Source organism: Heliangelus exortis, chromosome 27 (genome assembly GCF_036169615.1).
Source record: "Heliangelus exortis chromosome 27, bHelExo1.hap1, whole genome shotgun sequence".
NCBI classification, from domain to species: domain Eukaryota; kingdom Metazoa; phylum Chordata; class Aves; order Apodiformes; family Trochilidae; genus Heliangelus; species Heliangelus exortis.
Window position 1 is genome coordinate 3,146,936 of NC_092448.1, and position 14,239 is coordinate 3,161,174.

Here is a 14,239-nt window from a genome sequence, read left to right on the forward strand (position 1 = left end):
GGTGGGGAGCCTAGGGCCTGTCAGGGAAGTTACTGGGAGTTACTGGAATTTCATGGGGCATGGGCCCCACCTGTGTAAGCAGTTGAGGGGGGAATCACCGGTGTTTATTTGCATGTTGGGTGAGGCAGTGACTGACCAGTAATGATTAACCCCAGGCTGAGCCAGGGGATGAGGCCCCCCCACCAAAGAGTGAGGGGCTAGGGGGGGGCTGTGTCCCCCTACCCTCCCTCCCACGTCTGGGGGGCTGTGGCTCAGCCCAGGGGGCTGGGCAGACACTGCCCCTCATCTCTGCCCATGGACACCCAGTCTCTTCCTTGTGCCCCCCCTTGTGGCTTGCCCACCCCCAAGTACAGAGATGCTGTACCCCAAATGGGGGGCACCCAGCCAGGACAGAAAATCCCATGGGGGGCCCATCAGGGAGGAAGCACCCCATGCCCTGTGCCAAGCAGGGCAGAGGGACCCCCCCCTCCCTGGGGCCAGCAGTGGGGTGGGGCCTCCCCACCTGCTCCAGGTGCTCTATAAAGCTCCCGCCGCTGCCGAGCAGCCAGTTCGTGATCTTCAGGTTGTGGAGCACACTGCTGGCTAACGGGAGAGCTGCTGCCGAGCCCTGAGAGGTGCCGGGACCCCCCCGGGATGAGCTCCATGGCGTTCACCACCCTTCTGCTGCTGCTGCTTCTAGGCACAGGTGAGGGGCTGGGGCCAGCGGGACCCCCAGCTGGAGGGAGCCACACCTGGGCAGGTGGAGGGGGGACACGGGGTCCCTTGGGCTGCTCTCTGAGCAGGGACCAGAGGACACCAGAGGCAGTGGCCCTCAGAACCCCAGCAGCAAGGACATCACCACGTCTCCTGGTTTGGCCCCTGGGTTCGGGTTCTCCCCCGGGGACCTGGGGACTTGGCTGCGGCCACGGCCATTGGGCAGGGCCAGGCTGGGCAGGGACAGCTGGAGGAAACTGTGCCTGGGGCTCGCAGCCCGGAATGCAGGTGTGGTCCCGGGGAGCCAGCCGGACCTTGGTTCTCCTCGGGTGCTGACAGCTCCTGCAGCACCCTCCGGGAACCCTCCCAGGAGCCTCCTGTGCTGGCTGGCAGCCCGGCCATGTGGCACTGGGGGGGAATGGGTGGCACCCCCCAGCGCAGCGACACGCAGCAGAGGAAGGTTTCTCCTGGGGGGGCTGTGCCCGAGGTCCTGCCATGCCAGGGGGAGCTGCGGGACTGGGTGTGGAGCCGGTACCGGCCACTCAGCACTGCCCGGACCTCGGTGGTGCCACGTGTGCTCAGGTTGTGGGGTGTTCCTGAAGGTCTTGTTGGCCTTGCAGGTGTCAGAGCTGCTGGTGGTTGGGTGCTGGAGGTTGTGGTGCCCCTCAGTGCCTCATGGCCCAGAGGAGTGTCCAGCTGAGGAGCCATTTGGTGGAAAACCTTTCCAAACCAGTGCTATAGCCCCTGCTGCCAAATCCTGGTGTTTCCTCCAGGTCGGTGTGAAACTGAGACTGAGACAACCGCCTCTTACACCACGGATTCAACTGCTGAGACAACTGCCACCAGCACGACTCCTTTCCACTTCACGATCTCCAAAAGCACAAGCAGCAACGGGAACCAACCTTCCTTCTCCTCATATGTCACAGTCTTCCCCATCACAAGCAACAGCACAATCCTCCCCTCCAACAACAGCTCCACAAGCAACACCGTGGCCAACAGCACAATCCACCCCTTCAGCAACAGCTCCACAGGCAACACCGTGGCCAACAGCACAATCCACCCCTTCAGCAACAGCTCCACAAGCAACACTGTGGCCAACAGCACAATCCACCCCTTCAGCAACAGCTCCACAGGCAACACCGTGGCCAACAGCACAATCCACCCCTTCAGCAACAGCTCCACAGGCAACACCGTGGCCAACAGCACTGTGGTGCCTGTCCTCAACAGCACTGTCAACTTCACAAACAACAGTGACTGGGTCACCCCCATCCACACCAACAGCAGCTCCGCCACTTCCAACACCAACGAGAGCAGCAGCACTCGGGTCACCCCCTCCCAGAAAACTTCTGTCACCACTCAGGGCAGCACAGCTCCCATGCAGACCCCCACAGCCACGCTGGGCAGCAGCAGTGCTTCCAGCCCCAGTAAAACCACTGCCCTGCTCCCCACTGCTGTCCAGCTGCTCCTCCGTGTCCCCCTGGCCTTCCGCATCCTCAACAGGAGCTTCAACGAGAGCCTGCGGGACCCCATGTCAGGGGACTACAGGAGGCTGAGCTCCACGATCCTGCTCATGGTGAGTCCCAGCCCTGTCCCTGGGGGAGCACAGACCTGCACAGTCACAGGGAAGGGCCCCCCCTCCCTATAAAAATGCCCCAGCATCTGCACTACCAAACAATTCAGCAGCCCCAGGTGGTCCTGCAAGGGGACAGGAGGGGGGGGGGGGGTCCGTGAGGGAGGTGGTTGTCACCCCAGTGCTTTGTTCCAGTTTGAACATGTCTTTGGCTGTGTGAGCTGCATGGGTGGGCAGACCTACAAGGGATGCACTGAGCTCCTTTTCAGGTGAGTGGCTCCAGCTGGCGGGGCTGGAGTGTCCCAGCATGTCCTGGCAAAGAGCCCCTGGTGGGGGGTGGTGATCTGGGGGCTGACACCTCCTCTCACGGGCAGCCCGGGCTCGGTGGAGGTGCAGTCCACCCTCGTGTTTGGGCACGGCAATGACACCATGGCCAGTGATGCTGCTGAGCAGCAGCTGAGGAGGAGCTTGGACGAGTATGGCTTCATCATGGGCCTGCAGCTGGACAGCATCCGGAGTGAGTGGGGCTGGGGTGGGCTGAGCCCCATGGGGGGGCTCTGGGGGGCTCCACAAGGACTGCCCCATCCTGACCAAAGCTCCTTCATGGGGGGACAGGCTGAGGGCTAACAGCCTGCAGAGCTGGTGCAATTTCACAGTCCCCAGACCCTGCAGAGGAGGGCTCATTCCCTCACCCCCCATCCTGGGGGTCTCTGGGGGCTGTTTGTCCCGGCTGACCCCATGATGCAGACACGTCTCTGGTTTTCTTTCAGGCTCTGTGGATGTGACATCTCCAGCACCAGAGTCCAGGGTCCCAGACTGGGCCATTGCTCTGCTGGTCCTGGTCAGCATCCTGCTGCTGCTGAGCATCCTCACCTGCTTTCTGATGGTGAGTCCCCCGTCCCCGTGGCTTTCCTCACCTGCCATGACAGGTCCCCTGTCCCCATCCACAATGCCACCAGGCCCTCTTCCTCCAGACCACTTGTACCTGCCGCCGGAAAAGCCGAGGGAAGCTGGACCTGTTCAGCACAAAGGATTCCTACCACCCCATGGCTGAGTACGCCCAGTACCAGAGCCACGGGCGCTACGTGTCACCCAACACCAAGTCCAACCCCTACAGCCAGGTGAGAGCCAAGAGCCCCCATCCCCAGGGCTGCTGGCACCACACTGCAGGGCTGGGGAGGTGCAGGGGAAGGTGCTTTTTGGTGGAGATGGATGGTGGGGAAGGTCCCTTGGCCACTGGTTTCATGGCTAGTAGGACCAGGGGGGCAGTGCAGGGGTGGCCCCAGGAGCCTGCCCCACATTGGTCCCCTCCTGCCCAGGGGGTGACCATAATGTCACACCTGGATGGAGCAGCAGTGCTGGGTGTGTGGCTGGTGCTGGCAGGCCCAGCCCAGCTCCACAGAGCTCCCCATGGCCTTGGGCACTGCTCCCCCTGCCCAGCCCAGGGGGGTTGGGGGTGGGCTCACTGCCTGCCCATGCTGCCCCTCCTCAACCTCAGCTGTGTCCCAGCCAGACCCTCACATCAGGACATCCCTCTGCCATGGGGAGTGAGCTGGGGGCATTCCTGGAGGGGTGGGGGTGTTATCTCCATACCCACCCTATAGCCCCCCCAGTGGCTCTGAAGAGCTTTGGGTCGAGGGGTCAGGAGTTGCCCGTGCAGGTGAAGGGCTGGGCACCCCTGAGGTGTGTGTGGGGTCGGGGGGTGTCAGCTCAGCCCCCCCCCCCCCGTGCTGCCTTGCAGGCAGGGGCCGAATCCAGCTGCTGGGCTCCGTGTGAGCCCTCGCCCTGTTCAAATACCAGGGGCCTGGGTAAATATTTACCTTCACTCTTGCCAGGCAGGCTTATCACCCCAGAGGAGAGGAACGTGGCCAGGGCCACTGCTGCTCCTCCAGCTCCTACACCCAGGAGGTCTTAGGGTGCCCAGGGGGGCTATGGGTGCTCATGGGGGCGATGGGTGCTCATGGGGGTGATGGGTGACCGGGGGCAGCTGCCCCCTGTGCAAGGGGATTCCATTTTTGGCTGAGCACTGGGAGGGAGGAGGTGTGTGGGTTCCCCTTCTACCCCAGGTAGGGCTTGAGGAGGGGGTTCAGCCCAGCTCTGACACCCCCTCTCTGCTCTCCTTCCCTCCCCCCCCCCAGGTTGCTGGCAGCAATGGGGGGGGGACTGGCACCTTCACCTACACCAACCCCACCGCTGGCTCCGACAACCTCTGAGGGACTCGGTGGGATGGAGGGCGGCTGCTGAGGGGAGGGGGTGGCCATGGCCTCTCACTCCCAGGGGAGCAGAACCAGCCCCGGGTGTGTCCCCCGGTGCTTTCAGCAGGAGCTGGATGGTTCTGGAGCAGCTGGATTCATGCGCATGACAGAACTGGATGAACAACGATTTGGGTCAGGTGGGGAAAGTCCCCCGCAGCCCCCCGCACTCCCTTGGCTTTGCAAACCATGCTCCATGCTGGGGGGGGTCTGGGTTCATGCTCCACCCCCCCACCGCTCACCCCTGGGGATCTTATTGTTGGGTTTTTTGGTGTTATTTTATATAAATATATATAAGTGGGGTGTCGGCACCAGGTGTGGTGGGGAAGTGGGTGGCAGGGTCACGGGCCGTGGTTTATTTATCTCATTTCACAATAAAAAGATGGGTGCAGCTGGGCACCGTGTCCCACCAAGCTGCCACCAGCCCCGGTGATGCTGTGGGGGCTGAGTCCCCTTCTGCTCCCTCCACAGCTGGTGGGACATCCCCTGCGTGGCTGTCACCCACTGGGGGGACCTCAGGTCAGCGAGGGGGCTGCACTGATTTCTGGGGCTGGGCAGACGTGTGGCTGGTGCTGGGATTGTTTCCACCACACTTGTACTTACAGTAATCTGGGCACTGGCAGTGTCCCCATCCCCCTGGGGTGTGACCATGTCCTGCCACCATGCCCTCCTGCTTGCTCACATCCCACACTCTCGGTTTCTGTCTCCTGAGCAAACATTTCTCATTTGACACAACCGGTTACCTGACGGCAGCACCAGCAGAAAGTTCCGGGCTTGGGATCCCCCCCAAACAATCCCATGACCTCCAAAAGGGCTTCGGGGGCTCTCAGGAGGATGGGGGAGCACAGCAAGGTGGTGGGATGCACCAAAGGGCAACGGGGTGTCCCTAAAAAGGACGGGACCGAGGTGGCACCTGCATGGGGCCACGTGCCGGGGCTTGAGGCTCCGGAATTGCCGTGCCCGGAATTGCCGTGGGGAGGGGGGGGTGGGGTGGGGGGTGACAAACCCCGTCAGGTTGGGCTGGGCCCGTGCTGGGGGCTGGGAGGGTTTTTTTGGCAACGGCTGAAAAGGCAGAAAAACCAGGAAAGGAACCTGGCCCAGTAAAACCCCAGGCACGCAGCCAGCGCCTTGCCGGGACCCAACCCCGGGCAGGGGGGACCGGTGGGCACCTCGACTGCTGCACGTGGACCCCAAGACCCCGGCATGTGCCAGGGTCTGCTTGGGTCTGCCAGGGCTGGGGGGGGGGGGGCTACACAGTGAGAGGGTGATGTAATCCCTGAGCTTGTTGAATCTGGGGGGGACGAGGGGGGGTCTCTGCTTCTTTTGGGTTGCCACGTGCCCTGCTGAGAGCCAGAGTTGCCAACAGCAACGGTGAAACCCAGCAGGCTGCCAAACCGGGGGGCTGGGGGGTGCAGGGGCTGCAGGACCAGGGGGTTGTGGGGGTGGGGGGGATGCAGGACCTTGGGGGGTGCAGGACTGGGGGCTGCTGAACGGCTGTGGGAGAGGGTACACTCTTAGTGGGGGGAAGATTGGGGGTGGAACGAGCAGTTTTGGTGCAGGGAGGGCTTTGATGGGGGTCTTTGTGTGCACATGAATGGGTGGGGGGGTCCCACCTCTGTCACCCACCCTGAGAGGATGCCCCAGCACCCAGCAGCACCTCCGCAGCTGCACCAGCCACCCTTGGGACCTCCCTGCTAATGCTCCAAGGGTTTTACCTCTGGGCTCCAGGATTTTCCCCATGGGGCACCCAACACCCTGGGACAGGGTGGCACCAGCCACATGGCCAGGCAGGGTCCAGACACGTCAGCACTGCCTGGGCAGGACTGGCCCTGGCTGGCCACAGCCCCAAGGGCAGCCCAGCCCCACAGCCTTGCCAACAGGCCCTGGGGAGCAGCCAGCACCCAAATCCCCAGGGCCGGAGCTCCTGGCATTGCAGTTTATTGTAGGAAACCATTAAAATACAGGAATTTTAACAGAACGCAGGAGAAACTACAGCAGCTCAGACCGATCCCAGCATGGGGCTGCTGGCAAGAGCCCCCGTGGTGGATGGTGGCTCCTGGCCGGGTGGGACGCCGACCCCGCAGCCCCAGCCCACCCTGGCTGCGTGTGGTTTGGCACTGAGCGGTGTAAAGGGGGCCAAGCGAGAGCCCCCCCGGGCACGTGCAGGCAGAGCCCTGGGCAGGGCTGGCTGAGCCCCAGGGCACGGCGGGGGCACCGAGGACCCACAACCCACAGGAGGGACCCGGCAGCGATGGTGCCTGGACTGTGGTGGCTGTGCCCCACGTGGTGACTGTGCCTGGACACGCGGGTTGTGCCCCGCCGGGTGAGCCACACGGAAAATGAGCCATTTTTAAAAAAAAAAAAAGTCTTCACGCCTTGTTCCAGCCCAGCCTCCCCCCTGACCCTCTCTCCCCAAGCCCAGCTTCCTCCCCCACCCCAGCCAACACTCAGCCTCTTCCCTCCCCCACCGTCACCCCCACTGTCACCTGCTGTCCCCCTCCCCACGTAGCCCCGTGTCCCACTTGCACCCCCCTCCCTGGTCCATCTCTAGGGCTGTCCCTCTGCCCACAGTCCTGCCCGTGGCCTCGAGCCAAGCTCGGGTACGGGGCAGGCAGGTGGGGAGAGGAGGAGACGAAAAAGCTGTCCCCATCCCCGTTCCCATTCGTCCCCCCCAAAAACAACCACCTGGCCTGCCCCCAGCTGACAGCAGGGCCGGGGCTGCTCTGGCTGTGCTCTGCTCCCTGCCCACCCACGTCCCCCAAAGACCCCACAGCTTGCTGGGCAAGGTGTGGGTGACATCCAGCGCACGCAGGGAGCACGGGCCGGCTCAGTCCAGCTTGGCAAAGCCCCCGATGGTCACTTTCCTCTCCTGCTTGTTGGCCACCAGCTCCTGGAGATGCAGGGCACCCCCTCCGATGAAGCAGAAGGCAGGGCAGACGGGCCCCGAACAGTCCACGCCGCACTCCCAGAGCTCGCGGAAGGAGACGGCGTCGTAGAAGCTCACCTTGCCCTGCTCATAGTCCAGGCAGATGCCGATGCGTGGGGGCAAGGGCACGGTGCAGCCGTTGGGGTCACGGGAAGTGAGGGCTGACCCGTGCGAGAGCAGGATCTTGCCCATCCCGATGGTGAGGAAGGCATAGGGTGGAGGAGCCTCCACCGTCGTGTCCTCCGCCCCGCTGTCGTGGCCGCTGTCAGGGTCATACCTGCAGCGAGAAGGACAGGTAAGACCGGGCTCCAACGCACAAGGAACAAGCTGGGGCTCCCCTCTGCCCCCCCCCCGAGCTGGTGGCCAGAGGTAGGGACGAGCAGAGAACTCCCCCACCCTCCTCACATCCCTCGAGCCCCTCAGCCCTGCTCACCTGGGGCTCACCACATCCTGCGGCACCTGGAACCACTCCTGCAGCTTGCTCTCCAGCCCTACGCCCACCTTGACCAGGTAGGAGCTGGGGTCGACGCAGCAGGCCCAGTAGCTCTTGCCCTGGGTGATGGCCACGTCGCCGATGACCAGGTCGATGGAGAGGTGGCAGCTGGTCATCAGGCGCTCGGCGGCAAAGAGCATGGGGACCCCCGGGACGCTGCGCACCGCACGCTGGTCCTTGCTGATGGCCAGCCGGTCGCGGTTGAAACCCCAGCGGTTGTCCAGGAAAAAGTTGAGGACTGGAGGGAGGAAAAGAAGAAGGTGGGTGAGGAGGAAGGCTGCGGGTGGGTGGGTGGGTGGGTGGTGTGAGCCCCTGGGCACCCCTCACCTGGGGCGGGCGGCGTGTGCAGGTAGATATCCTCGCTGTACTCCCCAAAACCCGCCTTGTTGCAGCCCTTCACCCGGAGCACGTAGACGCTGTCGGTGTCCAGGTACTCGACCAGGGCGCTGGTGCCCCGCACCTCCTCCCGCCGCTGCCACAGCTTCAGCCCCTTGGCCTTGGTGTCCGTCTTGCGGTACTCCACGGTGTAGTGCCAGGCGGGCGGCGAGTGCTGCGGCAGCCGCCAGCAGAGGAAGATCTGGTCGTAGGCGTAGGTGCGCTGGGTGTCGATGACGGGGGCCTCGGGGGCTGCGGGGAGAGGGCGGCGGCGGGCATCAGGCAGCATCCCCGGCCCCGGGCAGGCGGGGAGGCGGCCAGACGCAGGGAAGGGACATTCCGGACGGACGCACGGACGCACAACCGGCAGGAGTCTAAAGGGATCTGACTGCGGAGACCGTGTGTGGGCACCAGAGGAGGGCGAGAGTCAGGGAGAGAGAGGAGCTCGCTGCTGGGGGGGCTCCAGGGAGCGGACAGGCTGAGTGCAAGTCGAGAGGGAGGAGAGAGAAAGAGAGAGGATGGAGGCAGCAGGAAGGGAGGAGATGGGGGTTGTGGGGTGAGGGTGGTGGTGAAGCAGGGTGGGAGGGGAGAGATGGGAGGTGGGAGTGGGGAGAGAGCGGGATGGAAAGGGAGTGAGGAGGGGGGTGGGAATGGGGTGAGAGCAGGACAGGAATGGGGTGAGAGCAGGACAGAAATGGGGTGAGAGCAGGACAGAAATGGGGTGAGAGCAGGACAGGAATGGGGTGAGAGCAGGACAGAAATGGGGTGAGAGCAGGACAGGAATGGGGTGAGAGCAGGACAGGAATGGGGTGAGAGCAGGAGAGGAATGGGGTGAGAGGGGGATAGAAATGGGGTGAGAGCAGGACAGGAATGGGGTGAGAGGGGGATAGAAATGGGGCCAAAGCAGGATGGAAAGGGAGTGAAAGAGCAGGATGGAAAGGGGGAGAGAAGGGGGATGGAAATGGGGTGATGAAGAGGATGAAAATGGAGCAAGAGTGGGACAGAAATGGGGCAAGGAGGGGGATGGAGATGGGGTGAAAGAGGGATGGAAATGGGGAGAGAAGTGGGATGGAAATGGGGTGAAAGGGGAATGGAAATGGGGAGAGAAGGGGGATGGAAATGGGGTGAAAGAGGGATGGAAATGGGGTGATGAAGAGGATGAAAATGGAGCAAGAGTGAGACAGAAATGGGGCAAGGAGGGGGATGGAAATGGGCTGAAAGAGGGATGGAAATGGTGTGAAAGGGAGACGGGAATGGGGCAAGGAGGGGGATGTAAAATGCGATGAGGAGGAGATGGAAATGGGACAGGAAGGAGATGGAAAAGAGGCAAGAGTGGGTCAGAAATGAGGCAAGGAGGGGAATGGAAACGAGGCAAGAGCAGGACAGAAATGGGGTGAAAGGGAAAAGAAAATGGGGTGAGGAGGGGAAGGGTAACAACATGAGAGGGGGGTGAAAAGGGGGAACTGTGGGGATGGAAATGGGGCAAGGAGGGGACAGAAATGAAGGGAGAAAGGGACAGAAATGGGGTGAGAAAGGGATGGAAATGGGGTGAGAAGGGGACAGAAATGGGTCGCAGGGACGGAAATGAAGCAAGGAGGGGATGGAAATGGGACGAGAGGGGAAGGAAATGGGGCACGAGGGGAATGGAAATGGGGCGCGAGGGGGACAGAGAAAGACGGGAAGGAAATGGGACATGAAGGGATGGAAATGGGGCACGAGGGGGACAGAAATGGGGCGAGAGGGGCGGAGGGCAGGAGCGGTGGTGGATGAGGGAGGGGGTCGCCCACCACCGGCACGGGCCGGGGCTGGAGGACGGCGGTGGAGCAGGGCAGGGAGTGGGGATGGAGGGATGGGACAGAGAGAGCGGGCGGCTCTGGGCAGGGATGTGACTTGCCTCAGTTACTTCGGTGACGACTCAGCAGCGGCCGCAGCCTATAAACAAAGAGAGGTAGAAGCAGGTCTGAAAAGTGTTGCCAGCGGGTCCGGCAGGGCCCCGCGGCGCCTGCCCTGCGGGAAGCTCCTGCCCTGCAGCGGAGCAGCCTCCGCTCCGTACTCACCCTCCAGCGCTCCTCCTACCCTGCCCTGGCACCGTGGCCCTGCCTGTCCTGCCCCCCGGCCTGGCCGCCCTGGCACGGGGCGGGGACAGGGGTGGCTTTTGGGGGCTGGTAGGGCGGGGGCTATCCCTGACGGGGAGGGGGCACCAGCAAAACACCGAGTGCGGAGCTCCGAGGGGGGCCGGGAGCCGCTCTGCCGGCGGGGCTGCACCTCCAGCCGGGGCACAGCCGGTGCCCGTGCCCTGCTGCCCTTACCTCGGATGAAGGCCAGGTCGGTGAGCAGCTTCAGCTCCCTGCTGACATCCAGCTGGAAGTGGCTGAAGGAGGAGTTGGCAGCGGGACGGAAGCTCTGCAGTGAATCGGTGGCCCTGAGCATCCTGCGGCACGGGAGAGCAGGGAGGTCAGGGGGGCACAGGGTGGTCACTTTGGGCATCGCAGGGCTGTGACCCTCCTAGGTGACCCCCCTGCCTCTGAGCCCCACAGCCCCTACCTGTTGTGGAGCTGCTTGGCTGCCTGGACAAAGCAGGGGTGGTCGGTCTCCTTCAGTACTTCCTGGGCATAGCCCACCATGCCCGAATTCTCCAGCATGGTTTGGTGCTCCTGGATCTGGCAGCGCAGGCTGGACAGCCTCTCCTGCTGGCACTCCTCAATGGCCTGCAGCAGGGTGGCCCGTTTCTCCTCCAGCATGGAGCACAGCCCCTGGATCAGCTGTGACACCTCCTCCTTGGCCTGCGAGCCATTCACCTGCCGGGCATGGCAGGGTCAGCGTGTCACACTGGGGGAGAGGGGACCCGGGCATGGTGGGGACAGTGTGCCACACGCCCTGGTGGGAGAGGAGACCCGTGTGAACGTGTCAGCCCCCGCCCAGGGACAGGCAGACACCTTCTGCCCTCACCTCTGTGTGCTTCACCATCTCCTCCAGCTCAGCAATCTGGGTCTGCACCGTGTCCTGGCTGCTCAGGATGTAGGTGAGGCTCTTTGTCAGCTTCTCCTGCAGGGAATCATGGAATCATGGCAGGTTTTGGGTGTGATGGGACTTTAAAGCTCATCCAGTGCCATCCCTTGCATGGGCAGGGACAGCTCCCACCATCTCAGGTTGTTCCAAGCCCCATCCAACCTGACCTTCAACACTGACAGCCACAGCTTCTCGGGGCAACCTGAGCCAAGGGCTCAGCACCCTCACCCCAAAGAATTTCTCCCTCACATCTCCCCTGTTTCCCCTCTTGCAGCTGAAAACCCTTCCTCCTTGTTCCATCCCTCCAGGCCCTTGTCCCAAGTCCCTCCCCAGCTTTTCTGGAGCCCCTTCAGGACCTGGAAGGTGCTCTAAGGTCTCCCCATTGCAGCCTTCTCTTCTCCAGGCTGAACACCCCCAACTCTCCCCCTGGCTCCAGAGCTGCTCCAGCCCTCCCAGCATCTCCAGGGCCTCCTTTGGACTGGTTCCATGTCCTTTTGCTGCTGGGGACCCCAGAGCTGGACACGGTGCTCCAGCAAGGAGGTGGAGTGAGGCACCAGCAGCCTCCATGCCCCCAGCCTGGGCCAAGGCTCCACCAGTGCCCTGGATTCCTCTCCACCAAACCCCCATCCCTGCCCCTTACCCTGAGGGCCTGGTAGGCACTGAGCACCGGGGTGATCTTGTGGCCGGTGTGAGTGCGCCGCACGCGGCAGAGCTGGCACACCAACCTCTGGCAGGTCTTGCAGTAGTGAGTCACCTCCTCCTTGTGCTCCGGGCACATCAGTCCCTGTGTGGGCACAGGGGAGCTCAGCAGGTCTCCACCACACCCACCACCCCTCTCCAAGGATCCCCCCCCCCCCCCGTTTCCCCCGCGGCACCCCCAAAATGAAGACCCCAACGGAGGAACCGTACCTTGGGGCGGAAGGTGAGGGTGGGGGGTGTGGGCTCGTGCTGGGCTTTCTGGGTGCCCCAGGGGTGGTAGAGCTTGAAGCACTCGTTGCAGAAGCTGGACTTGCACTCGGTGCAGCCCTTGGTGGCCTCCAGCTGCGGGGGTTTGCAGAACTGGCACATGATGGCAGCGCTGATGTTGATGGTCTGGCGGTACCGCTCCACCACCCGCTCCAGGGTCAGGTTACGGAAGAGGCTGCCCAGACCCCGCTCCCCCAGGTCCACCTCCCGCTGGCAGGCCGGGCAGGGGAAGCTGACGGTCTGGGGGTGCACCGTGCCCCGTTTGCGCCCCGGGTAGGTGCCGAAGCCTGCGGGAGGGAGGGAGGGAGAGGAGGGGACGACGTCAGGAAGGGCCGGGCGCCCCGGGACCTTTGGGTGTCCCGTGGGGGGTCACCCACCCCCTACCTGACTTCAGGAGGCGGTCGAGGCGGTCGGGTTTGGGGACAGCTCGGCGTCCCAGGCGGGGGCTGCGGGTGGAGGGGGTGGCAGCGGGTGAGGAGGGCTCGGAGGTGGGGTCGCAGCAGAGGAAGCCATGCTGCAGCAGCACCTCGCTGGCACAGACGTGGCAGACGTTGTGGGTGCAGGGCAGGGCCAGAGGCTGCTTGTACATCTCCTTGCAGACCGGGCAGACCAGCTCCCGCTCCATGTTCTTCATGCTGGTCTGGGGAGAGAGCAGGGAGTGTCACCAACCACCAAGGGGATCAGGGATGGGATAGGATCCAGGGATGGATGGGATGGAGACCAGGGATGGAACCAACACAAGGGCTTGGGGACCAGGGACAGGATGGGATCAGGCTCAGGAGCAGCAGCAGAGGCAAGACCAGGGCTGGGACCAGAGCCAGGACCAGCACCAAGTCTGTGGTCAGGCCTGGGACCAGGGCCAGGATGAGGACCAGCACCAGCACCTGGGTCAGGATTAGGATCAGCTCTGGGAACAGCAGTAGAATGGGAATCAGGGCTGTAACCAGGATAGGGATGGGAGCTGCGGCCAGCACCAGGCCAGGATTGGGACTGGGACCGGAGCCAGGACCAGCACCAAGTCCGTGACCAGGCATAGGACCAGAAAAAGGTCCAGGATCAGGATCAGGGATGGAATGGGGACCAGGATGAGGAGCAGCATCAGGTCTAATACCAGCACCAGCATCAGGACCAGGACCAGGATGAGGCCTGGGAGCAGCAGCATGGTCAGGACCAGGGCTGGAATTAGGATGGGGATTGGAGCCGCAGCCAGGGACAGGATCAGGACCGCACAGGGACCATCATTAGGACCAAGATGGATACCGGGATCAGGGCCAGGACGGGGACCGAACCGCCCCCCCCTACGGGTGCGTGGACAGCTCCCGGTGCTCCCGGTTCCGGAGGTGGCACGGTGCGGGGTGCTGGTACCGGCCCTTCCCGGCGGCCCCAGGCCCCGTGGGTCGGGGTGCGGACTCGAGGCCTCGCCGCAGCCCGCCGAGCCCTCAAGGGCACCCCCGCCATCCCACCCGCATCCGCCATCGGCCCCCGCCGCGTTGCCATGGCGACGCCGGTCCCTGGGGGAGCCCGGCCCGAACCCGGCCGCCACCCCCGGTGCCCCCCGCCCCGCCCCGCCGCCGCTCACGCTGATGCGGACGAGTGCGTCCATGATGGAGGTGAAGGTCTGCAGGTCCTCGCCTTCGGCCATGGCTCCGCGCCCGCTCCCGGCGCCGGTTCCCGCGGCGGCAGCAGCGGCGGCCGCGGATGCCCCGGTCTGTTGCAGGGAGCGGCGGAGCCTGGAGGAGGGCGGGGGGCGGCGGCGCGCATGCTCGGCGGGACCCGCCCCGACGACGACGACGGCGGCGGCGGCGGCGCGGGGGGGGCGGTGGGGGGTAGCGGTACCGGGGGGGCGGTACCGGGGGGTTCCCGCCGCACCCCCGCGTACCCCCACCCGAGCCCGTGCGGACGGCAGCGCGGCTCAGAGAGTAGCGCCCGGGATGGACCCGGGGCGGGTCGAGCCC

General features: G+C 64.1%; 2 protein-coding genes across 2 annotated transcripts; one reads left to right on the forward strand and one right to left on the reverse strand.

Annotated features, from left to right (window-relative positions):
- Window positions 1–552: 552 nt before the first annotated feature.
- MUC1 (mucin 1, cell surface associated) lies at window positions 553–4,826 on the forward strand. Its single transcript, XM_071726997.1, has 7 exons — window positions 553–685; window positions 1,467–2,266; window positions 2,459–2,532; window positions 2,638–2,780; window positions 3,034–3,149; window positions 3,238–3,384; window positions 4,402–4,826. The coding sequence occupies exons 1-7, from the start codon at window positions 634–636 to the stop codon at window positions 4,474–4,476; spliced, it is 1,407 nt and encodes a 468-aa protein (XP_071583098.1). The 5' UTR covers window positions 553–633; the 3' UTR covers window positions 4,477–4,826.
- A 1,611-nt stretch (window positions 4,827–6,437) lies between these two features.
- On the reverse strand, window positions 6,438–14,182 carry TRIM46 (tripartite motif containing 46). Its single transcript, XM_071726998.1, has 10 exons — window positions 13,864–14,182; window positions 12,669–12,924; window positions 12,228–12,571; window positions 11,959–12,102; window positions 11,259–11,354; window positions 10,854–11,107; window positions 10,619–10,740; window positions 8,262–8,561; window positions 7,875–8,172; window positions 6,438–7,718 (listed from the first exon to the last, which is right to left on the reverse strand). Exons 1-10 carry the CDS (start codon window positions 13,924–13,926, stop codon window positions 7,343–7,345), a joined length of 2,253 nt encoding a protein of 750 aa, XP_071583099.1. The 5' UTR covers window positions 13,927–14,182; the 3' UTR covers window positions 6,438–7,342.
- Window positions 14,183–14,239: the final 57 nt, after the last annotated feature.